General features: G+C 50.2%; 1 protein-coding gene across 1 annotated transcript in view; it reads right to left on the reverse strand.

Moving 5' to 3' along the window:
* Positions 1-24,478, reverse strand: part of aldh3b1 (aldehyde dehydrogenase 3 family, member B1) — a 48,341-nt gene extending 23,863 nt beyond the window's left edge. The window contains exons 1-5 of the mRNA XM_060828281.1: positions 24,317-24,478; positions 23,478-23,588; positions 21,098-21,218; positions 20,484-20,569; positions 17,344-17,425 (exon numbers count right to left, since the gene is read on the reverse strand). Coding sequence (XP_060684264.1) covers positions 17,344-17,425; positions 20,484-20,569; positions 21,098-21,218; positions 23,478-23,588; positions 24,317-24,478 — 562 coding nt within the window. The remainder of the gene's footprint in view (positions 1-17,343; positions 17,426-20,483; positions 20,570-21,097; positions 21,219-23,477; positions 23,589-24,316) is intronic.
* Between the last annotated feature and the right edge of the window lie 1,635 nt (positions 24,479-26,113).

The raw sequence follows: 26,113 nt of genomic DNA on the forward strand, positions 1-26,113 counted from the left end.
CATCTCTGTTCACTGTTCTAACTCTCACAGTCTCCTTTAACCGTCCACAAACTCCCTCACCCACCCTTCACTGTCTAGACTCTCCTTCAGTCTCCATTCACTGCCTAGAAACTCACTCAGTCTCTCTTCACTGTCTAGACTCTCGATCAGTCTCCCTTTACAGTCTAGACTCTCCTTCAGTCTCCCTTCACTTTCCACACACTCCCTCAGTCTCCCTTCACTGTCGAGATACTCCTTCAGCCTCCCTTTACTATCTGCACACTCCCTCAGTCTCCCTTCACTGTCCACACACTCCCTCAGTCTCCCTTCACTGTACACAGAGGCATGGTGTCAGACACACAGTCACATAGTGACAGAATCACAGAGTCACAGAGACACAGAGTCTCCGAGTCAAAGTGTCACAGAGACATAGTGTCAAAGACCTTGAGTCACATAGTGACATAATGAGAGAGTCACTGAGTCACATAGTGACAGAGTGACAGAGACACAGAATCACAGATACACAGAGTCACAGAGTCACACTCCCTCAGCATCCCTTCACAGTCTAAACCATCCTTCAGTCTCCCTTCACTATTCTCACACTCCCTCAGTCTCCCTTCACTGACCGCACACTCCCACATTCTCCCTTCACTGTCTAGACTCTCCTTATGTCTCCCTTCACTGTCCACACATTCTCTCAGTCTCCCTTCACTGTCAAGACACTCCTTCAACCTCCATTCACTGACCGCACACTGCCTCAGTCTCTCTTCATTGTCTAGACTCTCCTTCCATCTCCATTCACTGTACACACACTCCCTCAGCCTTCCTTCACTGTCTGGACTCTCCTTCAGTCTCCCTTCACTGCTTCAACACTCCCTCAGTCTCCCTTCACTGTCTCAGCTTTCCCCCAGTCTCCATTTACTGTCCACACAATCCCTCAGTCTCCCTTCACTGTCCACACATTCTCTCAGTCTCTCTTCACTATCCAAACATTCCCTCAGTCTATGTTCACTGTCTAGACTTCCCTCAGTCTCCCTTCACTATCCACACACTCCCTCAAACTCTCTTCACTGCCAGACACTCCCTCAGTCTCCCTTCAATATCCACACACTCCCTCAGTCTCCCTTCACTATCCACACACTCCCTCAGTCTCCCTTCACTGTCTAGACTCTCCTTCTGTCTCCCTTCACTGTCTAGACTCTCGTCCAGTCTCTCTTCACTGTCCACACACTCCCTCAGTCTCTCTTCATTGTCTAGACCCTCCTTCACTCTCCCTTCACTCTCCGCCCCCTCTCTCAGTCTCCCATCAATATCCACACAATCCCTCAGCCTCCCTTCACTGTCCACACATTCTCTCAGTCTCTCTTCACTACCCACACACTCCCTCAGTCTCCCTTCACTGTCTCAGCTTTCCCCAAATCTCCATTTACTGTCCACACAATCCCTCAGTCTCCCTTCACTGTCCAAACTCTTCCTCACTGTCCACACACTCCCTCAGTCTCTGTTCGCAGTCTAGACTCTCCTCCTGTCTCCCTTCACTGTCCAGACTCTCCTCCTGTCTCTCGTCACTGTCCACAAACTCCCTCAGTCTCTCTTCACTGTCTAGACTCTCCTTCTGTCTCCCTTCACTCTCTAGACTCTCCTTCAGTCTCCACTTACTGTCCACACACTCCCTCTGTCTCCCATCAATATCCACACAATCCCTCAGCCTCCCTTCAATGTCCACACATTCTCTCAGTCTCTCTTCACTACCCACACACTCCCTCAGTCTCTCTTCATTGTCTAGACACTCCCTCAGTCTCCCTTCACTGTCTAGACTCTCCATCAGTCGCCCTTCACTATTCACACAGTCCCTCAGTCTCTCTTCATTGTCTAGACTCTCCTTCAGTCTCTCTTCACTCTCCACACACTCCCTCAGTCTCCCTTCACTGTCTAGACTCTCGTCCAGTCTCTCTTCACTGTCCACACAATCCCTCAATCTCTCTTCATTGTCTAGACACTCCCTCAGTCTCCCTTCACTGTCTAGACTCTCTATCAGTCTGCCTTCACTGTCCACACTCTCCCTCAGTCTCCAATCACTTTCTAGACTGCTCCCTCAGTCTTCCTTCACTATCCACACAGTCCCTCAGTCTCTCTTCATTGTCTAGACTCTCCTTCAGTCTCTCTTCACTCTCCACACACTCCTTCCATCTCCAATCACTGTTTAGACTCTCATTCAGTCTCCCTTCATTCTCTGCACCCTCCCTCAGTCTCCATTCACTGTCTAGATTCTCCCTCTGTCTTCCTTCACTGTCTCCACTCTCCTTCAGTCTACCTTCACTGCTTAAACACTCCCTCAGTCTCCCTTCAGTGTCTCAGCGTTCCCCCACTCTCCATTTACTGTCCACACAATCCCTCAGACTCCCATCATTATCCACATAATCCAAGTCTCCCTTCACAATCCACACAACCCCTCAGTCTCCCTTCACTGTCCACACACTCCCTCAGTCTCTGTTCACAGTCCAGACTCTCCTCCTGTCTCCCTTCACTGTCCACATACTCCATCAGTCTCTCTTCACTGTCTAGACTCTGCTTCTGTCACCCTTCACTGTCTAGACTCTCCTCCAGTTTCCCTTCACTATCCACACAATTCCCTCAGTCTCTCTTCACTGTCTAGACTCTCCTTCAGTCTCCCTGCACTATTCACACACTCCCTCAGTCTCCCTTCACTGTCTAGACTCTCCTTCAGTCTCCCTTCACTGTCTAGACTTTCCTTCGGTCTCTCTTCACTGTCCACACACTCCCTCAGTCTCCCTTCACTGTACACAGAGACATAGTGTCAGATACACAGAGTCACATAGTGACAGAATCGCACAGTCACAGAGACAGAGTGTCAGAGTCACAATATCACAGAAACATAGTGTCAGAGACATAGAGTCACATAGTGACATAATGAAGAGTCACTGAGTCACATAGTGACAGAGTGTCAGAGACACAGAATCACAGATACACAGAGTCACAGAGTCACACTCCCTCAGTCTCCCTTCATGGTCTAGACACTCCTTCAGTCTCCCTTCGCTGTCCACACATTCTCTCAGTCTCCCTTCACAATCCACACTCTCCCTCAGTCTCTCTTCACTGTCTAGACTCTCCTTCGGTCTCCGTTCACAGCCTAGACTCTCCTTCAGTCTCTCTTCACTCTCCGTATCCTCCCTGTCTCCATTCAATGTCTAGATTCTCCCTCTGTCTTCCTTCACTGTCTCCTCTCTCCTTCAGTCTCCCATCACTGCTTAAACACTCCCTCAGTCTCCCTTCACTGTCTCAGCTTTCCCCCAGTCTCCCTTCACTGTCCACACAATCCCTCAGTCTCCCATCATTATCCACATAATCCATCAGTCTCCCTTCACTATCCACACTCTCCCTCAGCCTCCCTTCACTGACTAGACTCTCCTTCAGTCTCCCTTCACTGTCAAGACACTCCTTCAACCTCCCTTCACTGACCGCACACTCCCTCAGGCTTCCTTCACTGTCTCAGCTTTCCCCCAGTCTCCATTTACTGTCCACACACTCCCTCAGTCTCCCTTTACTCTCTCGGCTCTCCTTCAGTCTGCATTCACTGTCCATAAACTCCCTCAGTCTCCCTTCACTATCCACACACTCCCTCAATCTCTCTTCACTGCTAGACTCTCCTTCAGTCTCCCTTCACTGTCCACACATTCTCTCAGTCTCTCTTCACAATGCACACTCTCCCTCAGTCTCCCTTCACTGTCTAGACACTCCTTCTGTCTCCCTTCACTGTCTAGACACTCCTTCTGTCTCCCTTCACTGTCTAGACTCTCCTTCTGTCTCCCTTCACTATCCATACTCTCCCTCAGTCTCTCTTCACTGTCAAGACTCTCCTTCGGTCTCCGTTCACTATCCACACTCTCCCTCAGCCCCCCTTCACTGTCTAGACACTCCTTCAGTCTCCCTTCACTGTCCACACATTCTCTCAGTCTCTCTTCACTATCCACACACTCTCTCAGTCTCCAATCACTGTCTAGACTCTCCTCCAGTCTCTCTTCACTCTCAGTACCCTCCCTCAGTCTCCATTCACTGTCTAGATTCTCCCTCTATCTTCCTTCACTGTCTCCACTCTCCTTCAGTCTACCTTGACTGTTTAAACACTCCCTCAGTCTCCCTTCACTGACTAGACTCTCCTTCTGTCTCCCTTCACTATCCACACTCTCCCTCTGTCTCTCTTCAATGTCTAGACTCTCCTCCGGGCTCCGTTCACAGCCTAGACACTCCTTCTGTCTCCCTTCACTGTCCAGACTCCCCTTCAGTCTCCCTTCACTGACCGCACACTCCCTCAGTCTCCCTTCACTGCTTAAACACTCCCTCAGTCTCCCTTCACTGTCTCAGCTTTCCCCCAGTCTCCATTTACTGTCCACACAATCCCTCAGTCTCCCTTCACTGCCTAGACACTCCCTCAGTCTCCCTTTACTCTCTAGGCTCTCCTTCAGTCTGCATTCACTGTCCATACACTCCTTCAGTCTCCCTTCACTATCCTCACACTCCCTCAATCTCTCTTCACAGCCTAGACACTCCCTCAGTCTCCCTTCATTATCCACACACTCGCTCAGTCTCCCTTCACTGTCTAGACTCTCGTCCAGTCTCTCTTCACTGTCCACAAACTCCCTCAGTCTCTCTTCATTGTCTAGACACTCCCTTAGTCTCCCGTCACTGTCTAGACTCTCCTTCTGTCTCCCTTCACTCTCTAGACTCTCGTCCAGTCTCTCTTCACTGTCCACACACTCCCTCAGTCTCCCTTCATTGTCTAGACCCTCCCTCAGTCTCCCTTCACTGTCCACACACTCCCTCAGTCTCTCTTCACTGCTAGACTCTCCTTCAGTCTCCATTCACTGCCTAGACACTCCCTCAGTCTCCCTTTACTCTCTAGGCTCTCCTTCAGTCTCCCTTCACTGTCCACACACTCCCTCAGTCTCCAATCACTTTCTAGACTGCTCCCTCAGTCTCCCTTCACTATCCACACAGTCCCTCAGTCTCTCTTCATTGTCTAGACTCTCCTTCAGTCTCTCTTCACTCTCCACACACTCCTTCCATCTCCAATCACTGTTTAGACTCTCCTCCAGTCTCCCTTCACTCTCCGCACCCTCCCTCAGTCTCCATTCACTGTCTAGATTCTCCCTCTGTCTTCCTTCACTGTCTCCAGTCTCCTTCAGTCTACCTTCACTGCTTAAACAATCCCTCAGTTTCCCTTCAGTGACCCAGCGTTCCCCCAGTCTCCATTTACTGTCCACACAATCCCTCAGTCTCCCATCAAAATCCACATAATCCATCAGTCTGCCTTCACTGTCCACACAATCCCTCAGTCACCCTTCACTGTACACAGGGACATGGTGTCAGATACACAGAGTCACATAGTGACAGAATCACAGAGTCACAGAGACACAGTGTCACAGAGACATCGTGTCAGAGACATAGAGTCACATAGTGACATAATGAGAGAGTCACAGAGTCACATAGTGACAGAGTCACAGAGACACAGAATCACAGATACACAGAGTCACAGAGTCACACTCCCTCAGTCTCCCTTCATGGTCTAGACCCTCCTTCAGTGTCCCCTCAATGTCCACACACTCTGTCAGTCTCCATTCACTGTCTAGACACTCCCTCGGTCTCTCGCCATTGTCTAGACTCTCCTTCAGTTTCCCTTCACTGTCTAGACTCTTCTTCAGTCACGCTTCACTTTCCACACACTACCTCAGTCTCCCTTCACTATCCACACTCTCTCTCAGTCTTCCTTCACTGTCTGGACTCTCCCTCAGTCTCCCTTCACTGTCTAGACTCTCCTTCAGTCTCCATTCACTATCCACACTCTCCCTCAGTCTCCCTTCACTGTCTAGATTCTCCCTCAGTCTCCCATCAATATCCACACACTCCCTCAGTCTCCCTTCACTATTCACACTCTCCCTCAGGCTCTCTTCACTGTCTAGACTCTCCTTCGGTCTCCGTTCAAAGCCTAGACTCTCCTTCAGTCTCTCTTCACTCTCCACACACTCCCTCAGTCTCTCTTCATTGTCTAGACACACCCTCAGTCTCCCTTCACTGTTTAGACTCTCCCTCAGTCTCCAATCACTGTCTAGACTCTCCCTCAGTCTCCCTTCACTATACACACAGTCCCTCAGTCTCCCTTCACTGTACACAGATACACAGTGTCAGAGACATAGAGTCACCTAGTGACATAATGAGAGAGTCAGAGAGACACAGAATCACAGATACACAGAGTCACAGAGTCACACTCCCTCTGTCTCCCTTCATGGTCTAGACTCCCCCTCAGTCTCCCTTCCCTATCCACACACTCCCTCAGTCTCCCTTCACTGTCTAGACTCTCCTTCTGTCTCCCTTCGCTGTCTAGACTCTCCTCCAGTCTCCCTTCACTATCCACAGAGTCACTTAGTGACAGAATCACAGAGTCACAGAGACACAGAGTCTCAGAGTCACTGTGTCACAGAGACATCGTGTCAGAGACATAGAGTCACATAGTGACATAATGAGAGAGTCACAGAGTCACATAGTGACAGAGTCACAGAGACACAGAATCACAGATACACAGAGTCACAGAGTCACACTCCCTCAGTCTCCCTTCACAGTCTAGACTCTCCTTCAGTCTCCCTTCACTGTTCACACACTCCCTCAGTCTCCAATCACTGTCTAGACTCTCCTTCAGTCTCCATTCACTGTCCACACACTACCTCAGTCTTCCTTCACTGTCTAGACTTTCCTTCAGTCTCTCTTCACTGTCCACACACTCACTCCGTCTCCCTTCACTGTCTAGACTCTCCTTCAGTCTCCCTTCACTGTCTAGACTCTCCTTCAGTCTCCCTTCACTGCCAAGACTCTCCTTCAGTCTCTCTTCACTGTCCACACACTCCCTCAGTCTCCCTTCACTGTACACAGAGACATAGTGTCAGATGCACAGAGTCACATAGTGACAGAATCACAGAGTCACAGAGACACAGAGTCTCAGAGTCACTGTGTCACAGAGACATAGTGTCAGAGACATAGAGTCACGTAGTGACATAATGTGAGAGTCACTGAGTCACATAGTGACAGAGTCACAGAGACACAGAATCACAGGTACACAGAGTCACACAGACACACTCACTCAGCTTCCTGTCACTGACCGCACACTCCCTCAGTCTCCCTTCACTATCTAGACTCTCCTTCAGTCTCCCTTCACTGTCAAGACACTCCTTCAGCCTCCCTTTACTATCCACACACTCCCTCCATCTCTCTTCATTGTCTAGACTCTCCTTCAGTCTCCCTTCACTGCACAGACACTCACACAGTCTCCCTTCACTATCCACACTCTCCCTCAGTCTCCATTCACGGTCTAGATCTCCTTCGGTCTCCCTTTACTCTCTAGACTCACCTTCAGTCTCTGTTCACTGTCCACACACTCCCTCGGTCTCCCTTCACTGTCTAGACTCTACCTCAGTCTCCATTCACTGTCTAGACTCTCGTCCAGTCACTCTTCACTGTCCACACACTCCCTCAGTCTCTCTTCACAGTCTAGACCCTCCTTCAGTCTCCCTTCACTCTCCGCACCCTCCCTCAGTCTCCATTCACTGTCTAGACTCTCCTTCAGTCTCCCTTCACTTTCCACACACTCCCTCAGTCTCCCTTCACTGTCCACACACTACCTCAATCTCCATTCACTGTCTAGACTCTCCTTCAGTCTCCCATCACTGTCCACACACTCACTCAGTCTCCATTCACTGTCTAGACTCTCCTTCAGTCTCCTTTCACTGTCTAGACTCTCCCTCATTCTCCCTTCACTGTCTAGACTCATCTTCAGTCTCCCTTCACTGTCTAGACTCTCCTTCGATCTAACTTCACTTTCTAGACTCTCCCTCAGTCTCCATTCACTATCCACACACTCTCTCAGTCTCCCTTCACTGTCCACACACTCCATCATTCTCACTTCACTATCCACACTCTCCCTCAGTCTCCCTTCACTGTCTAGACTCTTCTTCTGTCTCCACTCACTGTCCACACACTCCCTAAGTCTTCCTTCACTGTCTAGACTCTCCTCCAGTCTCGCTTCACTGTCTAGACTCTCCCTCAGTCTCCCTTCACTGTCCACACATTCTCTCAGTCTCTTTTCACTATCCAAACACTCCTTCAGTCTCCATTAGTGGGCGGCACAGTGGTTAGCACTGCTGCCTCACAGCGCTTGAGACCCGGGTTCAATTCCCGACTCAGGCGACTGACTGTGTGGAGTTTGCACGTTCTCCCCGTGTCTGCGTGGGTTTCCTCCGGGTGCTCCGGTTTCCTCCCACAGTCCAAAGATGTATGGGTCAGGTGAATTGGCCATGCTAAATTGCCCGTAGTGTTAGGTAAGGGGTAAATGTAGGGGTATGGGTGGGTTGCGCTTCGGCGGGCCGGTGTGGACTTGTTGGGCCGAAGGGCCTGTTTCCACACTGTAAGTAATCTAATCTAAAAAAAAAACAAAAATTCACTGTCTGGACACTCCCTAAGTCTTCCCTCAGTCTCCCTTCACTGTCTAGACTCTCCTTCGATCTCCCTTCACTGTCCACACACTCCCTAAGTCTCCCTTCACTGTCTCGACTCTCGTCCAGTCTCGCTTCACTCTCTGGAGTCTCCTTCGGTCTCCCTTCGCTGCCTAGACTCTCCTTCAGTCTCCCTTCAATATCCACACTCTCCCTGAGTCTCCCTTCACTGTCTAGACTCTCCTTCTGTCCCCCTTTACTTTCTAGACTCTCCTTCAGTCTCCCTTCACTGTCCACACATTCTCTCAGTCTCTCTTCGCTATCCAAACACTCCCTCAGTCTCCATTCACTGTCTAGACTCTCCTTCTGTCTCCCTTTACTTTCTAGACTCTCCTTCAGTCTCCCTTCACTGTCCACACATTCTCTCAGTCTCTCTTCGCTATCCAAACACTCCCTCAGTCTCCATTCACTGTCTAGACTCTCCTTCTGTCTCCCTTTACTTTCTAGACTCTCCTTCAGTCTCTCTTCACTGTCTGGACTCTCCTTCAGTCTACCTTCACTGCTTAAACACACCCTCAGTCTCCCTTCACTGTCTCAGCTTTCCCCCAGTCTCCATTTACTGTCCACACAATCCCTCAGTCTCCCATCAATATCCACAGAATCCCTCAGTCTCCCTTCGCTGTCCACACATTCCCTCTGTCTCTCCTCACTATGCAAACACTCCCTCAGTCTCCATTCACTGTCCAAACACTCCCTCAGTCTCTGTTCACTGTCTTGACTTTCCTCATTCTCCCTTCACTGTCCACACACTCCCTCAGACTCCCTTCACTGTCTAGACTCTCCTTCTGTCTCCCTTCATTGTCTAGACTCTCCTTCAGGCTCCCTTCACACTCCGTACCCTCCCTCAGTCTCCATTCACTGTCTAGATTCTCCCTCTGTCTTCCTGCACTGTCTCCACTCTCCTGCAGTCTACCTTCACTATCCACACACTCCCTCAGTCTCCCTTCAGTGTCTCAGCTTTCCCCAGACTCCATTTACTGTCCACACAATCCCTCAGTCTCTCTTCACTGTCTAGACTATCCTTCAGTCTCCATTCTCTGTCGAGACTCTCCCTCAATCTCACTTCACTATCGAGACACTCCCTCAGTTTCCCTTCACTGTCTAGCCTCTCCTTCCAACTCCATTCACTATCCACACACTCCCTCCATCTCTCTTCATTGTCTAGACTCACCTTCAGTCTCCCTTCACTGCATAGACACTCCCTCAGTTTCCCTTCACTATACACACTCTCCCTCAGTCTCCATTCACTGTCTAGATTCTCCCTCAGTCTTCCTTCACTGTCGCCACTCTCCTTCAGTCTCCCTTCACTGTCCACACACTCCCTCAGTCTCTCTTCACTGTCTAGACTTTCCTTCGGTCTGCCTTCACTGCCTAGAATTTCCTTCAGTCTCCCATCACTATCCACACTCTCCCTCAGTCTCCCGTCACTGTCTAGACTCTCCTTCTGTCCCCCTTCCCTGTCTAGACTCTCCTTCAGTCTCTCTTCACTATCCACATGCTCCCTCAGTCTCTGTTCACTGTCTAGACTTTCCTCATTCTCCCTTCACTGTCTAGACTCTCCTTCTGTCACCCTTCATTGTCTAGACTCTCCATCAGTCTCCCTTCACTCTCCGCACCCTCCCTCAGTCTCCATTCACTGTCTAGACTCTCCCTCAGTCTCCCTTCACTGTCCACACACTCCCTCAGTCTCCCTTCACTATCCACACACTCCCTCAGTCTCCCTTCACTGTACACAGGGACATGGTGTCAGATACACAGAGTCACATAGTGACAGAATCACAGAGTCACAGAGACACAGTGTCACAGAGACATCGTGTCAGAGACATAGAGTCACATAGTGACATAATGAGAGAGTCACAGAGTCACATAGTGACAGAGTCACAGAGACACAGAATCACAGAATCACAGATACACAGAGTCACACTCCCTCAGTCTCCCTTCATGGTCTAGACCCTCCTTCAGTGTCCCCTCAATGTCCACACACTCTGTCAGTCTCCATTCACTGTCTAGACACTCCCTCGGTCTCTCGCCATTGTCTAGACTCTCCTTCAGTTTCCCTTCACTGTCTAGACTCTTCTTCAGTCATGCTTCACTTTCCACACACTACCTCAGTCTCCCTTCACTATCCACACTCTCTCTCAGTCTTCCTTCACTGTCTGGACTCTCCCTCAGTCTCCCTTCACTGTCTAGACTCTCCTTCCATCTCCCTTCACTGTCTAGACTCTCCTTCAGTCTCCATTCACTATCCACACTCTCCCTCAGTCTCCCTTCATTGTCTAGATTCTCCCTCAGTCTCCCATCAATATCCACACACTCCCTCAGTCTCCTTTCACTATCCACACACTCCCTCAGTCTTCCTTCACTGCCAAGACACTCCCTCAGTCTCCCTTCACTGTCTAGACTCTCCTTCAGTCTCCCTTCACTGTCTAGATTCTCCCTCAGTCTCCCTTCACTGTCTGGACTCTCCTTCAGTCTCCCTTCACTGTCCACACATTCTTTCAGTCTCTCTTCACTTTCTAGATTCTCCCTCAGTCTCCCATCAATATCCAAACACTCCCTCAGTTTCCCTTCACTGTCTCAGCTTTCCCCCAGTCTCCATTTACTCTCCACAGAATCCCTCAGTCTCCCTTCACTGTCTAGACTCTCCCTCAGTCTCCCATCAATATCCACATACTCCCTCAGTCTCACTTCACTGACCGCACACTCCCTTAGTCTCCCTTCACTGTCTAGACTCTCCCTCAGTCTCCCTTCACTGTCCACACACTCCCTCAGTCACACTTCACTGACCGCACACTCCCTCAGTATCCCTTCACAGTCTAGACCCTCCTTCAGTCTCCCTTCAATGTCCACACACTCCCTCAGTCTCCATTCACTGTCTCGAAACTCCCTCAGTCTCTCTTCATTGTCTATACTCTCCTTATGTCTCCCTTCACTGCCGAGACCCTCCTCCAGTATCTCTTCACTGTCTAGACTCTCCTTCAGTCTCTCTTCACTGTCTAGACTCTCTTTCGGTCTCCCTTCACTGTCTAGACTCTCCTTCAGTCTCTCTTCACTATCCACACACTCCCTCATTCTCATTTCACCATCCACACACTCCCTCATTCTCATTTCACTATCCACACACTCCCTCAGTCTCCCTTCACTGTACACAGAGACATAGTGTCAGATACAGAGAGTCACATAGTGACAGAATCACAGAGTTACATTGACACAGAGTCTCAGAGTCACAGTGTCACAGAGACATAGTGTCAGAGACATAGAGTCACATAGTGACATAATGAGAGAGTCACTGAGTCACATAGTGACAGAGTGACAGAGACACAGAATCACAGATACACGGAGTCACAGAGTCACACTCCCTCAGTCTCCCTTCATGGTCTAGACTCCCACTCAGTCTCCCTTCACTATCCACACACTCCCTCAATATCCCCTCACAGTCTAGACCCTCCTTCAGTCTCCCTTAAATGACCACACATTCTCAGTTTCCCTTCACTGTCTAGACTCTCCTTCAGTCTCCCTTCACTGTCCACACACTCCCTCAGACTCCCTTCACTTTCCACACACTACATCAGTCTTCCTTCACTGTCTGGATTCTTCTTCTGTCTCCCTTCACTGTCTAGACTCTCGTCCAGTCTGTCTTCACTGTCCCCACACTCCCTCAGTCTCTCTTCATTGTCTAGACACTCCCTCAGTCTCCCTTCACTGTCCACACACTCCCTCAGTCTCTGTTCACTGTCTAGACTCTCCCTCAGTTTCACTTCACTGTCCACACATTCTCTCAGTCTCTTTTCACTATACAAACACTCCTTCAGTCTCCATTCACTGTCTGGACACTCCCTCAGTCTCCCTTCACTATCCACACTCTCCCTCAGTCTCCCTTCACTGTCTAGACTCTCCTTCAGTCTCCCTTCACTATCCACACTCTTCTTCCATCTCCCTTCACTGTCTAGACTCTCCTTCAGTCTCCCTTCACTGTCCACACACTCCCTCAGTCACACTTCACTGTCTAGACTCTCCCTCAGTCTCCCTTCACTGTGTCAGATTAACAGAAACACAGAGTCACAGAGTCACAGAGACACAGAGACACAGAGACACAGAGACACAGTCACAGAGACACAGAGTCACAGAAATACAGAGACACAGAGACACAGAATCACAGAGACACAGAGACACAGAGTCACACAGACGCAGAGTCACAGAGACACAGAATCACAGATACACAGAGTCACAGAGTCACAGAGTCACAGAGACACAGAGATACAGAGACACAGAGTCACAGAGTCACAGAGTCACAGAGTCACAGATACACAGAGTCACAGAGTCACAGAGTCACAGAGACACAGAGATACAGAGACACAGAGTCACAGAGTCACAGAGACACAGAGTCTCAGAGGCACAGAGTCACAGAGAGGCAGAACCGCAGAGTCACAGAGTCGTAGAGTCACAGTGTCAGAGAGTCACAGAGACGCACAGTCACAGAGTCACAGAATCATAGAGTCATTGAGTCTCAGAGTCACAGAGACACAGAGTCACAGAATCATAGAGACACAGGATCACAGAGTCACAGATAGACAGAGTCGCAGGGAGACTGAGTCACGGTTTCACAGTCACAGAGACACAGAGACAGAGGGACACAGAATCACAGAGTCACAGATTCACATAGTCACAGAGTCACAGGTTCAGAGAATCACAGAGTCACAGAGTCATAGAGTCACAGAGATGCATAGTCACAGAGTCACGGAATCATCGAGTCCTTGAGTCTCAGAGTCACAGAGTCACAGAAACACAGACAATAGACAATAGGTGCAGGAGTAGGCCATTCTGCCCTTCAAGCCTGCACCACCTTTCAATATGATCGTGGCTGATCATCCTTAATCAGTATCCTGTTCCTGCCTTATCTCCATAACCCTTGATTCCACGATGCTTGAGAGCTCTAACCAACTCTGTCTTAAATGAATCCAGAGACTGGGCCTCCACTGTCCTCCGGGGCAGAGCATTCCACACAGTCACCACTCTCTGGGTGAAGATGCTTCTCCTCATCTCTGTCCTAAATAGTCTAGCCCGTATTTTTAAGCTGAGTCGTCTGGTTCGGCACTCACACATCAGTGGAAACATGTTTCCTACCTCCAGAGTGTCCAACCCTTTAATAATCTTATGTCTCAATCAAATTCCCTCTCAGTCTTCTAAACTCAAGGGTATACAAGCCCAGTCACTCCAGTCTTTCAATGTAAGGTAATCCCGCCATTCCAGGAATTGACATCGTGAACCTACGCTGCGCTCCCTCAATATCCAGAATGTCTTTCCACAAATTTGGAGACCAGAACTGCATATACTCCAGGTGTAGTCTCACCAGGGCCCTGTACAGCTGCAGAAGAACCTCTTTGCTTCTATATTCAATTCCTCTTGTTATGAAGGCCAGCATGCTATTAGCCATCTTCACTACCTGCTGTACATGCATGCTTACCTTCATTGAGTGGTATACAAGAACACCCAGATCTCTCTGTACGGCCCCTTTACCTAAATTGATTCCATTTCGATAGTAATCTGCCTTCCTGTTCTTGCCACCAAAGTGGATAACCATACATTTATCCACATTAAACTGCATCTGCCATGCATCGGACCACTCACCTAACCTGTCCAGGTCACCCTGTAATCTCCTAACATCCTCCTCACATTTCACCCTGCCACCCAGCTTAGTATCATCAGCAAATTTGCTAATGTTATTACTAATACCATCTTCTAGATCATTAATATATATTGTAAAAACCTGTGGTCCCAGCACTGATCCCTGCGATACCCCACTGGTCACTGCCAGCCATTCCGAAATGGAGCCGTTTATCACTACTGTTTCCTGTCAGCCAATCAACTTTCAATCCAAGTTACTTTGCCCCCAATACCATGCGCCCTACTTTTGCTCACTAGCCTCCTATGTGGGACTTTATCAAAAGTATTCTGAAAATCCAGATACACTTCATCTACTGGATCTCACTCGTCTATCTTCAGAGTTACATCCTCAAAAAATTCCAGAAGATTAGTCAAGCATTTTGGGTGGCACAGTGGCACAGTGGTTAGCACTGCTGCCTGAAAGCGCCTGAGATCCGGGTTCAATTCCTGACTCAGGTGACTGACTGTGTGGAGTTTGCATGTTCTCCCCGTGTCTACGTGGGTTTCCTCCGGGTGCTCCGGTTTCCTCCCACAGTCCAAAGATGTGCGGGTCAGGTGAATTGGCCATGCTAAATTGCCCATAGTGTTAGGTAAGGGGTAAATGTAAGGGTATGGGTGGGTTGCGCTTCGGCGGGTCAGTGTGGACTTGTTGGGCCGAAGGGCCTGTTTCCACACTGTAAGTAATCTAATCTAATCATGATTTCCCCTTCATAAATCCATGCGGACTTTGATCTATCCTGTTACTACTATCCAGATGTGTCGTAATTTCATCCTTTATAATAGATTCCAGCATCTTTCCCATCACTGAGGTCAGACTAACTGGTCTATAATTTCCTGTTTTCTCTCTCCCACCTTTCTTAAAAAGTGGAACAACATTAGCCACCCTTCAATCTGCAGGATCTGATCCTGAATCTATCGAACTCATCCACGATAATCACCAATGCATCCACGATTTCTCGAGCCACCTCCTTCAGTACCCTGGGATGTAGACCATCAGGCCCTGGGGACTTATCAACCTTCAGACCTAACAGTCTCTCCAACACCAATTCCTGGCAAATATAAATTCCCTTAAGTTCAGGTCCCTCAGTCACTGTTACCTCAGGGAGATTGCTTGTGTCTTCCCAGTGAACACGGATCTGAAGTATCAATTCAATTCTTCTGCCATTTCTTTGTTCCCTGTAATATATTCTCCTGTTTCTGTCTTCAAGGGCCCAATTTTAGTCTTAACCATTTTTTTGCCTTTCACATACCTAAAATAGCTTTTACTGTCCTCCTTTATATTATTGGCCAGTTTACCTTCGTACCTCATTTTTTGTCTGCGTATTTCCTTCTTAGTAATCCTCTGTTGTTCTTGAAAAGCTTCCCAGTCCTCCCTTTTCCCACTTATCTTTGCTATATTATACTTTTTCTCTTTTAACTTTATATGTTCCTTAACTTCCCTCGTCAGCCACGGCCACCCATGCCTCCTCCTAGGATCCTTTTCCTTTTTGGAATGAACTGATCCTGCAAATTTGTATTATACACAGAAATATCCGCCATTGTTCCTCCACTGTCATCCCTGCTAAGGTATTGCACCACTGAACTTTGGCCAGCTCCTCCCTCATAGCTCCATTTTTCCCTTTATTCAACTGAAAAATTGTCACAGAGTCACAGAATCACAGAGTCACAGAGTCACAGAGTCACAGAGACACAGAGACTCAGCGTCACAGAGTCCCCGAGTCACAGAGTCACAGAGTTAGAGAGTCATAGCGTTTCCGAGACACAGAATCACAGAATTATATAGTCACAGTGTCACAAAGACATAGATTCATAGAGTCATTGAGTCACAGAGTCGCAGAGACACAGAGTCACAGAGACACAGAGTCACAGAGTCACAGAGACACAGAGTCACAGAGTCACAGAGACATCATGATACAGTCACAGAGTCACAGAGTTATAGAGTTATATAGTTACAGTGTCTCAGTGTTACAGAGTTATAAATTTATATAGTCACATAGTCACAGAGTCACAGATAGATTCACAATTCATAGAGTCACCGACTCATAGAAATTCACAACATAGAAACAGACCCTCCAGTCCAACTCGTACATGCCAACAGATCGCCTAACCTAGTCTTGTCCCATTTGCCAGCACTTGGCCATATCCCTCCAAACCCTTCCTATTCATATACCTATCCGGAACGCCTTTTAAATGCGGTAACTGTACCAGCCTCCACCACATCATCTGGCAGCTCATTCCATACATGCACCATCCTCTGTGTGAAAAAGTTGCCCCTTTGTTTTCATTTATACTTTTCCCCTCTCATCCTAAAACTATGCCCTCTACTTCTGGACTCACCCATCCTGGGAAAAGAAACTTGTCAATTTATCCTATCCATGTCCTTCCTGACTTTTCAAACCTCTATAAGGTCACTCCTCCACCTCTGACACTCCAGGGAAAACAGCCCCAGCCGATATCGCCTCCCCCTGTAGCGCAAACCCTCCAACACCAGCAACATCCTTGTAAATCTTTTCTGAACCCTTTCCAGTTTCACAACATCCTTCAGGTAGGAGGGAGACCAGAATTGTACGCAATCTTCAAATTCTCACTCAATGACTATCTCCAAAATACAACAAGCTGCACACTGACTTTGTGTCTTCAGTTTAATGCCAGGCATTTGTGTATGTTCACTCTGTTATCCCTCTGTGTATGTTCACTCTGTTATCCCTCATCTCCTGACAACCTCGTGACCTTCCTGAGAGTGGTGGGAGAGAGAGAGGGAGAGGAGGGAGAGTGGGTGGGAGAGAGAGAGGAGGGAGAGTGGGTGGGAGAGAGAGAGGAGGGAGAGTGGGTGGGAGAGAGAGAGGAGGGAGAGTGGGTGGGAGAGAGAGAGGAGGGAGAGTGAGTGGGAGAGAGAGGAGGGAGAGTGGGTGGGAGAGAGAGAGGAGGGAGAGTGGGTGGGTGAGAGAGGAGGGAGAGTAGGGGGAGAGAGCTCCTGTGTCCTTGTCCAGGGTCTAGACTGTGAGTGTCCATTTTGACTGCCTGGCCTTAGCGTTCTGCTGTCCTGGCACTGTATTCGGACTGCTCCTCCCTTCCCCCCACCCCACCCCACCCCACACCCACCTCCCCACCCCATGTGTCTCAGTTTGATGCCCCCTCTCACCTGTATAAAAGATATAATCAAACTTATACTGCAGAAGTTTCCTCGTCTCGGCTGGTCCTCCAGTGAACACAGCAAAACAATCCTGAAGAGGCAGAAATAGAGTTCAGGACACGGCCTATAACACTCCCAGGGTCAGCGCAAAACTTGCAATCTGAAGTAAAGCTCCCTCTACACTGTCCCCCATCACACACTCCCAGGACAGGGACAGCATGGGGTTAGATACAGAGAAAAGCTCGCCCACACTGTCCCCATCAACCCCACTCAGCACAGGGAGAGCACGGGGTTAGATACAGAGTAAAGCTCCCTCTACAATGTCCCCCAACAAACACTACCAGGACAGGGACAGCACAGGGTTAGATACAGAGTAAAGCTCCCTCTACACTGTCCCCCCCAACAAACACTCCCAGGACAGGGACAGCACGGGGTTAGATACAGAGTAAAGCTCCCTCTACACTGTCCCCCATCAAACACTCCCAGGACAGGGACAGCACAGGGTTAGATATAGTGTAAAGCTCCTTCTACACTGTCTCCCATCACACACTCCCAGGACAGGGACAGCACAGGGTTAGATCAGATTAAAGCTCTCTCTACACTGTTCCCCCCATCAAACACTCCCAGGACAGGAACAGCACAAGGTTAGATACTGAGTAAACCTCACTCTACACTGTCCCCCATCACACACTCCCAGGACAGGGTCAGCACAGGGTTAGTTACAGTGTAAAGCTTCCTCTACACTGTTCCCCCCATCAAACACCCAGGACAAGGACAGCACGGGGTTAGATACAGAGTAAACCTCACTCTACACTGTCCTCATCACGGGGTTAGATTAGATTACTTACAGTGTGGAAACAGGCCCTTCGGCCCAACAAGTCCACACTGACCTGCCGAAGCGCCACCCACCCATACCCCTACATTTACCCCTTACCTAACACTACGGGCAATTTAGCATGGCCAATTCACCTGACCCGCACATCTTTGGACTGTGGGAGGAAACCGGAGCACCCGGAGGAAACCCACGCAGACACGGGGAGAACGTGCAAACTCCACACAGTCAGTCACCTGAGGCGGGAATTGAATCCGGGTCCCTGGCGCTATGAGGCAGCAGTGCTAACCACTGTGCCATTGTGCCGCCCTAGATACAGAGGAAAGCTTTCCCTACACTGTCCCCCTCAAACATTCCCAAGACAGGGACAACACGGGGTTAGATACAGAGTAAAGCTCCCTCTACACTGTTCCCCATCAAAAACTCCCAGGGCTGGGACAGCACGGGGTTAGGTAAAGAGGAAAGCTGCCTCTATGGTGTTCCCATCAAACCGCACTAATATTGGGTCAACATTTTCTGGACTAAGATTAGGAATTCATTAAAGATTATTCCCAATTTCAAAAAGAATTAAACAGGATCATGGAGGTCGGCCTTTCCCTCAACTTTCCATTATTCAGTCTCAGGCCTGGGCGTGACTGGTTTTCTGTCCTTCATTGCCCGTGCCGAGTTGCCCCTTGAGAAGGTGAGGGTGACCCAGCCTTCTTCAACCTCCATGTGCTGCAGGCCGCACCACAATGCCCTTTGGGATGGAGCTCCAAGACTCTGACCCAGTCATAGTGAAGGAACGATGATATATTTCCAAGTCAGGATGATGAGTGGCTTGGAGGGGACGTTGTGGGGGGTGAGGTTCCCATGTATCTGCTGCCTTGGCCTTTGTAATGGAAATGGTCTTGAGTTTGGACGATATTGTCTGAGACTCTTTGGTGAACTTCTGCAGTGTACCTGGTAGATAGTACACGCTGCTGCTACTGAGTGTCGGTGGTGGAGGGATTGGATGTTTGTGGATGTGGTGCCAATCAAGGAAGTTGCTTTGTCCTGGAATGGGTCAAGCTTCTTGAGCGTTGTTGGAGCTGCACCCATCCAGGTAAGTGGGGAGTATTCCACCGCCCTCCTGATTGGTGTCTTGCAGAAAGGGCGTAGATTTCGGGGTGTCAGGAGGTGAGTTACTCTTCCCAGTCTCTGACCTACTCTTGTAGCCTCTGTGGTGACGTGGTGAGTCCAGTTGAGTTTCTGGTCAATGGTAACCCCCAAGGAGGTTGATAGTGGGGGATTCCCTGATGGTAAGAGCATTGAGAATGTCAAAGGTCAGCGAGTAGATTCGGTCTGATTGGAGATGGTCATTGGCTGGCATTTGCCTGTTGTGAATGTTCCTTGTTGGAATTTGCACAGGCAGGAAGTGACGACGAGAGATGATGATGATGATGATGACGATGATGATGCATCTATACAGAGAGCTTGACATAATCCCAGCTGAATTGATGGGGGGAGGAGGTGGGAGGGGGCACAACAGGGCAATAGATCATTAACGTGCGGGGGAGTCAGCACTGGGCTCACTGAGAGCCAGGAAGAGCAGTTCGAAACTCTCTGCTGACATCACTCTGACTCAACTAGGGCCCCATGGGAAACTTCAAAACAGACACAGAGCATTTTGTGGGGAAGGGGATTAAACGCTGCAGAACACATGCAGCAAAATTGGTCAGAAAAAATAATAATCAGCCTCAGCCTGGCTAACGGACAAACTTCAGATGGAGGGGCTGAATGGCCTCCTGTTCCTGTGGGACAGGCTGGAGAAGGGGGCTGAATGGCCTCCTGTTCCTGTGGGACAGGCTGGAGAAGGGGCTGAATAGCCTCCTGTTCCTGTGGGGCAGGCAGGAGAAGGGGCTGAATGGCCTGTTACTGTGGGACAGGCTGGAAAAAGGAGGGTCTGCATGGCCTGTTTCTGTGGGACAGGCCAGTAAAGTGGGGTGAATGGCCTTCGGTTCCTGTGGAACAGGCTGGAGAAGGGGGCTGAATGGCCTCTTGTTCCTATGGACAGGCAGGAATAGGGGGTGAATGGCCTGTTCCTGTGTGCCAGGATGGAGAATGGACTGAGTGGCCTCCTGTTTCTATGAGACAGGCTGGAGAAGAAAATGAACTACAGATGTGTGCACATTTAAGAGGCATTTGGATGGGTATATGACTAGGAAGGGTTTGGAGGGATATGGGCCGGGTGCTGGCAGGTGGGACTAGATTGGGTTGGGATATCTGGGTCAGCATGGACGGGTTGGACCGAAGGGTCTGTTTCCGTGCTGTCCATCTCTATGACTCTATAACTCACCTTGTCCAGGTACTGGGGGATGAGTTTGTTCAGGAGAGCCGCTGTATTGACACTCACTTCCGAAGGTTTGAGGACCACGCAGTTCCCTGTGGGTTTGATAGGAACAGACAGAGTGAGGGGGCAGGAAGGTTAAACCCAGACTCCCAGTGTTTACTGATAAGAGCCTTCCCCACGGTCACGGACACCAGCAACCCTTCCTGCTTCTACAGGAGAGCTGACCATCCCGAATCCGCACCTCCCCCATCACCGGCAACTCCGTCACCGTCAGCGGGAAGGAGCCCAGGCCGAATTTCACCCCCAGATCCAAAATACGGGCAAGCAGGTGGCCCTTCGGCCCCTTCCATACCTGTGTGATCAGCTCCGATCCCGCCATTCCCGCACTCCCATCCGGCCCTGAGCGGCCTTGGGTTCCCTCAGCCTGGGATCCTGCTGTGCCCATGTGAGGTTCGGGGGCTGGGGAGGGGGTGAAGAGCCAGAGCCTGGGATCTTGCTGTGCACATCTGAGGTTAAGGGTGGAGCCCTGGCACCGCCACCAGCTGAGGCTCAGGTTGGTTGAGGCGGGGAGGGGGGGAATGGATTCTGGGATCTTCCTGTGCCTCACCGTCCCGACTGACCTGCAGCGATGGCTCCAACCAAGGGGGTCAGCAGCAGCTGGATGGGCTGACTCCAGGCTGCGATGATCAGGGCCACTCCGAACGGCTCCCTCCGGATAAAACATTGGTCCAGCTTGGTTACCTGGGAATGGCAGGAGGCAAACATCATTCCCAATCCGTGCCCGATCCGAATCCCGTCAGTCGTGGGGGAGGAAGACTGGGAAGGGCTCCAACTGGGAAGGCCGTGGAATGGGCAGAACGTGAACTCCCCATTCTCAGAGGCAGCGTGACAAACGATGGCCTCAGTTTGTGCCGTTGAGAGTTCAGTCTCCCACAGAAACACTGCAGGACTGGCTGACTGGAAGAGAGTTAGAAAGAGATATGGACAACAGAGAGAGGGAGAGAGAGATACAGAGAGAGAGAGAGAGACACAGACAGACAGACAGACAGAGAGTCACACACACTGAAAGAGAGAGTGAGAGGGAGTGCAAGAGAGAGAAACACACAGAGAGAGACACAGAGAGAGGGAGTGAGAGAGGGAGAAACAGAGTGAGAGAGAGAGATACAGAAGATACAGAGAGAGAGAGAAAGATTGACAGAGGTAGAGAGAAACAGAGAGAGTGAGAGAGACAGAGAGAGAGCGAGTCTGAAAGACAGACACACACAAAGTGAGAGACACACAGAGAGGGAGTGAAAGAGGGAGATAGACAGAGAGACAGAGAGTCAGAGAGAGGGAGTGAGAGAGAGGGAGTGAGAGGTAGAGAGACACAGATAGACAGAGTGAGAGAGACAGAGAGAGGGAGTGAGAGAGACACACACATAGAGAGAGAGAGACAGACAGACAGAGTGAGAGAGGGAGAGACAGACAGAGAGAGAGATGGAGAGATAGAGGGAGAGTCAGAAAGAAAGAGAGGGAGTGAGAAAGGTAGAGAGTGAGAGAGAGACAGAGAGAGTGAGGGAGTGAGAGAGAGGTGGAGAGACAGAGAGTGAGAGACAGAGAGGGAGAAAGACAGAGTGAGAGAGACAGACAGAGACAAAGAGAGAGTGAGATAGACAGAAAGAGACACATACAGAGAAAGAGAGAGATAAAGAGAGTAAGGGAGAGAGAGAGAAAGGAATGGAGTGGAGAGGCAGAGGTAAAGACTCAGGCCAAACAGGGGAAACCGATGAGGGTTTGATGAATCACACCTCGACCTGCTGCAGGCTTTTCACTTGGAAAATATCAAAGCTGAAACTTCCTAAAACACCCACCACTCATCTGGGACAAACAAAACCCCACCACTCAGCGAGAAACAAGTGTAAATCTCCCAGCCTCCAGCAAGGAACAGCCTTCAGCCTGTACATAGACACAGGGCTCTCAGTATGGTCCAAGGATCACTCTGGGCCATCTGTGTGAGGTGGTGAGTCTGGAGGACCAGGTTGGGAGGGAAATGGGGTAAAAACAATGACTGCAGATGCTGGAAACCAGACTCTGGATCAGTGGTGCTGGAAAAGCACAGCAGGTCAGGCAGCATCCAACAAGCAGCAAAATCGATGTTTCGGGCAAAAGCCCTTCATGGGCCGGGTGCTGGCAGGTGGCACTAGATTGGGTTGGGATATCTGGGTCAGCATGGACAGGTTGGACCGAAGGGTCTATTTCTGTGCTGTACATCTCTAGGACTCTATGACCCCCAGTCCTGCACAAGGAAACACACTGATCAGGCTGCACTTCACCACCAATCTCAGCAGTGTCTACTACCTACAAGATGCACTGCCGAAATTCACCAAAGATCCTCACACAGCACCTTCCAAACCCCACGACTGCTGGCATCTCGAAGGACAAAGGCAGCAGATACATGGGAACACCAGCCCCTCCAATCCCAGCCGTGAAAATGTTCTCCCTTTCAAACATTTACACATCATTTTAGACCCTGTGTCCAATTTATCTCAGCGTACAGACAATAAAAGATACGGGAGCACTCGAGCAATGAAGAGAGACAGAGGGAGTGAGAGGGACCGAGAGTTGCAGGGATAGCGGGGGAGAGAGAGAGAGAGAGAGAGAGAGAGAGAGGGGTATTGAAGGAGGGCAATTCAGAGATGGAGAGACAGCAACAGAGTGATGGAGGAACAGCAAGGAGAGGGAAGTGGATGATGATGGGTTAGTGTTGAGGGAGGAGCTGAGAATAGTGCACGGGTCAGTGCGACATCGAGGGCCAAGGTTCTATGTTCTATTTATCATGAACCAGAGAGATACAGATGGAGAGACACGGACTGAGGACAGAGGGGGATTGAGAGGTGGAACGAGATAATGCAAGAGAGAGAGAGAAAGAGAGGGGGCAGGACAGAAAGAGAGTGGGGGGGGGGTGTGCAGGAGAGACAGAGAGGGGGGGAGAGAGAAGGAGTCTCCACCCCCAATACCTACGAACGTTTTCTCCACAAACTCGGCAGCGACCCAGCTTTTGATGTTGTTAATTGCAGAAATCGCCTCGTTTTTCACAAACGCAATCTCAGCAATCATTGCCTCAAACTTAGGCTGGAAAACACAACAGGCATTAGACAGACGCTCCCACACACCCTCCCACAGACCCTCCCACAGACCCTCACACAGACCCTCCCACAGACCCTCACACAGACCCTCACACAGACCCTCCAACACACCCTCACACAGACCCTCCCACACACACCATCCCACAGACCCTCCCACAGACCCTCCCACAAACCCTCCCACACACTCTCCCACAGACCATCCCACAGACCCTCCCAAAGACTCTCCCACAGACACTCCAATAGACCCTCCCACACACCATCCAACACACCTTCCCACAGACCGTCCCACAGACACTCCAATAGACCCTCCCACACACCCTCCAACACACCTTCCCACAGACCCTCCAATAGACCCTCCCACACACCCTCCCACACACCCTCCCACAGACTCTCCCACACACCCTTCCAACGACTTTCCCACAGACCCTCCCACAGACCCTCTCAAAAACCCTCCCACAGACCCTCTCACGGACTCTCCCACACACCCTCACACAGACCCTCACACAGACCCTCCCACAGACCCTCTCACAGTCCCTCCCAAAGACTCTCCCACAGACGCTCCCACCGACTCTCCCACACACCCTCCCACTGGGTGACACACCCTCCCTCTGGGTAACACACCCTCCCACTGGGTGACACACCCTCCCTCTGGGTGACACACCCTCCCTCTGGGTGGCACACCCTCCCACCGAGTGGGGGACCCTGCTGGTGAACCTTGCGCAGATCCTGGTCGAGAGCATCGAGCAGTGCCGTTTCATTATCCTGAAGGAGAGTGATCAGCGAGCGGAGCTGGGTGATGCGAAACTCCACTGACTGGGTCTTCCCGCTCAGATAGGCACGGCGTAAACTCAACAGGGACTCCGCAAACGTCGCCATCGCACAGAGAGAGAGAGAGAGAGAGACTGCTGAACAGAACAGAGTAACTCATCAGACAGCCAGCCTGCCCCAAGGGAATGGTCCTCACCTGGGGACTGATCAATCAGGATGTGTTTGAACAGCCCATTGAGACTGCACCAACCTGTCCATGGACTGGTCACCCTTACACCTCCCACTGACACCTGCTGTCCACTGTGTCTCAGTGTCAGCTCCTGTACAGACTCTGTATGTGTGTGTCTGCGTGTGTGTGTGTGTGTGTGTGTGTGTGTGTGTGTGTGTGTCTATGTGCGACAATGAGTGTGTGCATCTGTATGTGTCTGTGAGTGTGTGTCAATGTGTGTGCCTGTGTGTGTCTGTGTGACCGTGTGCCAATGTGTGTCTGTGAGTGTGTGCCTGTGTGTGTCTGGGAGTGTGTGTGTCTGTGTGTCAATGTGTGTGCCTGTGTGTGCCTGTGTGACTGTGTGTCAATGTGTGTGTCTGTGAGTGTCTGTGAGTGTGTGTCTGTGTGTCAATGTGTGAGCCTGTGTGTGTCTGTGTGACTGTGTGTCAATGTCTGTGTCTGTGAGTGTGTGTCTGTGTGACGGTGTCAATGTGTGTGTCTGTGAGTGTGTCTATGTGTCAATGTGTGTGTCTGTGAGTGTGTGTCTGTGTGTGTCTGTGAGTGTGCGTCTGTGTGTCAATGTGTGCCTGTGAGTGTCTGTGTGACTGTGTGTCAATGTGTGTGTCTGTGAGTGTGTGTCTGTGTGACTATGTGTCAATGTGTGTGTCTGTGAGTGAGTGTCTGCTTGTGTCTGTGAGTACGTGTCTGTGTGCCAATGTGTGCCTGTGAGTGTCTGTGTGACTGTGTCAATGTGTGTGTCTGTGAATGAGTGTCTGTGTGACAGTGCCAATGTGGGAGTCTGTGAGTTGGTTTGTGTGACTGTGTGTCAAAGTGGGTGTCTGTGAGTGTGTGTCTGTGTGACTGTGCCAATGTGTGTGTCTGTGAGTGTGTTTGTGTGGCTGTGTCAACGTGTGTGTCTGTGTGACTGTGTGTCAATGTGTGTGCCTGTGTGACTGTGTCAATGAGGGTGTCTGTGAGTGTGTGTTGGTGTGACTGTGTGTCAATGTGGGTGTCTGTGAGTGTGTGTGACCGTGTCAATGTGTGTGTCTGTGAGTGTGTTTGTGTGACTGTGTGTCAATGTGGGTGTCTGTGAGTGTGTCTGTGTGACTGCGTCAACGTGTGTGTCTGTGAGTGTGTGTTGGTGTGACTGTGTGTCAATGTGTGTGTCTGTGAGTGTGTTTGTGTGACTGTGTCAACGTGTGTGTCTGTGAGTGTGTGTTTGTGTGACTGTGTGACAATGTGTGTGTCGGTGAGTGTGTCTGTGTGACTGTGTGTCAATGTGGGTGTCTGTGAGTGTGTGTTTGTGTGACTGTGTGTCAATGTGTGTGCCTGTGTGACTGTGTCAATGAGGGTGTCTGTGAGTGTGTGTTTAAGTGATTGTGTGTCAATGTGGGTGTCTGTGAGTGCGTGTGACCGTGTCAATGTGTGTGTCTGTGAGTGTGTTTGTGTGACTGTGTCAATGTGTGTGTCTGTGAGTGTGTCTGTGTGACTGCGTCAACGTGTGTGTCTGTGAGTGTGTGTTTGTGTGACTGTGT

The sequence above is a fragment of the Hemiscyllium ocellatum genome, chromosome 8, assembly GCF_020745735.1.
Source record: "Hemiscyllium ocellatum isolate sHemOce1 chromosome 8, sHemOce1.pat.X.cur, whole genome shotgun sequence".
NCBI classification, from domain to species: Eukaryota; Metazoa; Chordata; class Chondrichthyes; order Orectolobiformes; family Hemiscylliidae; genus Hemiscyllium; species Hemiscyllium ocellatum.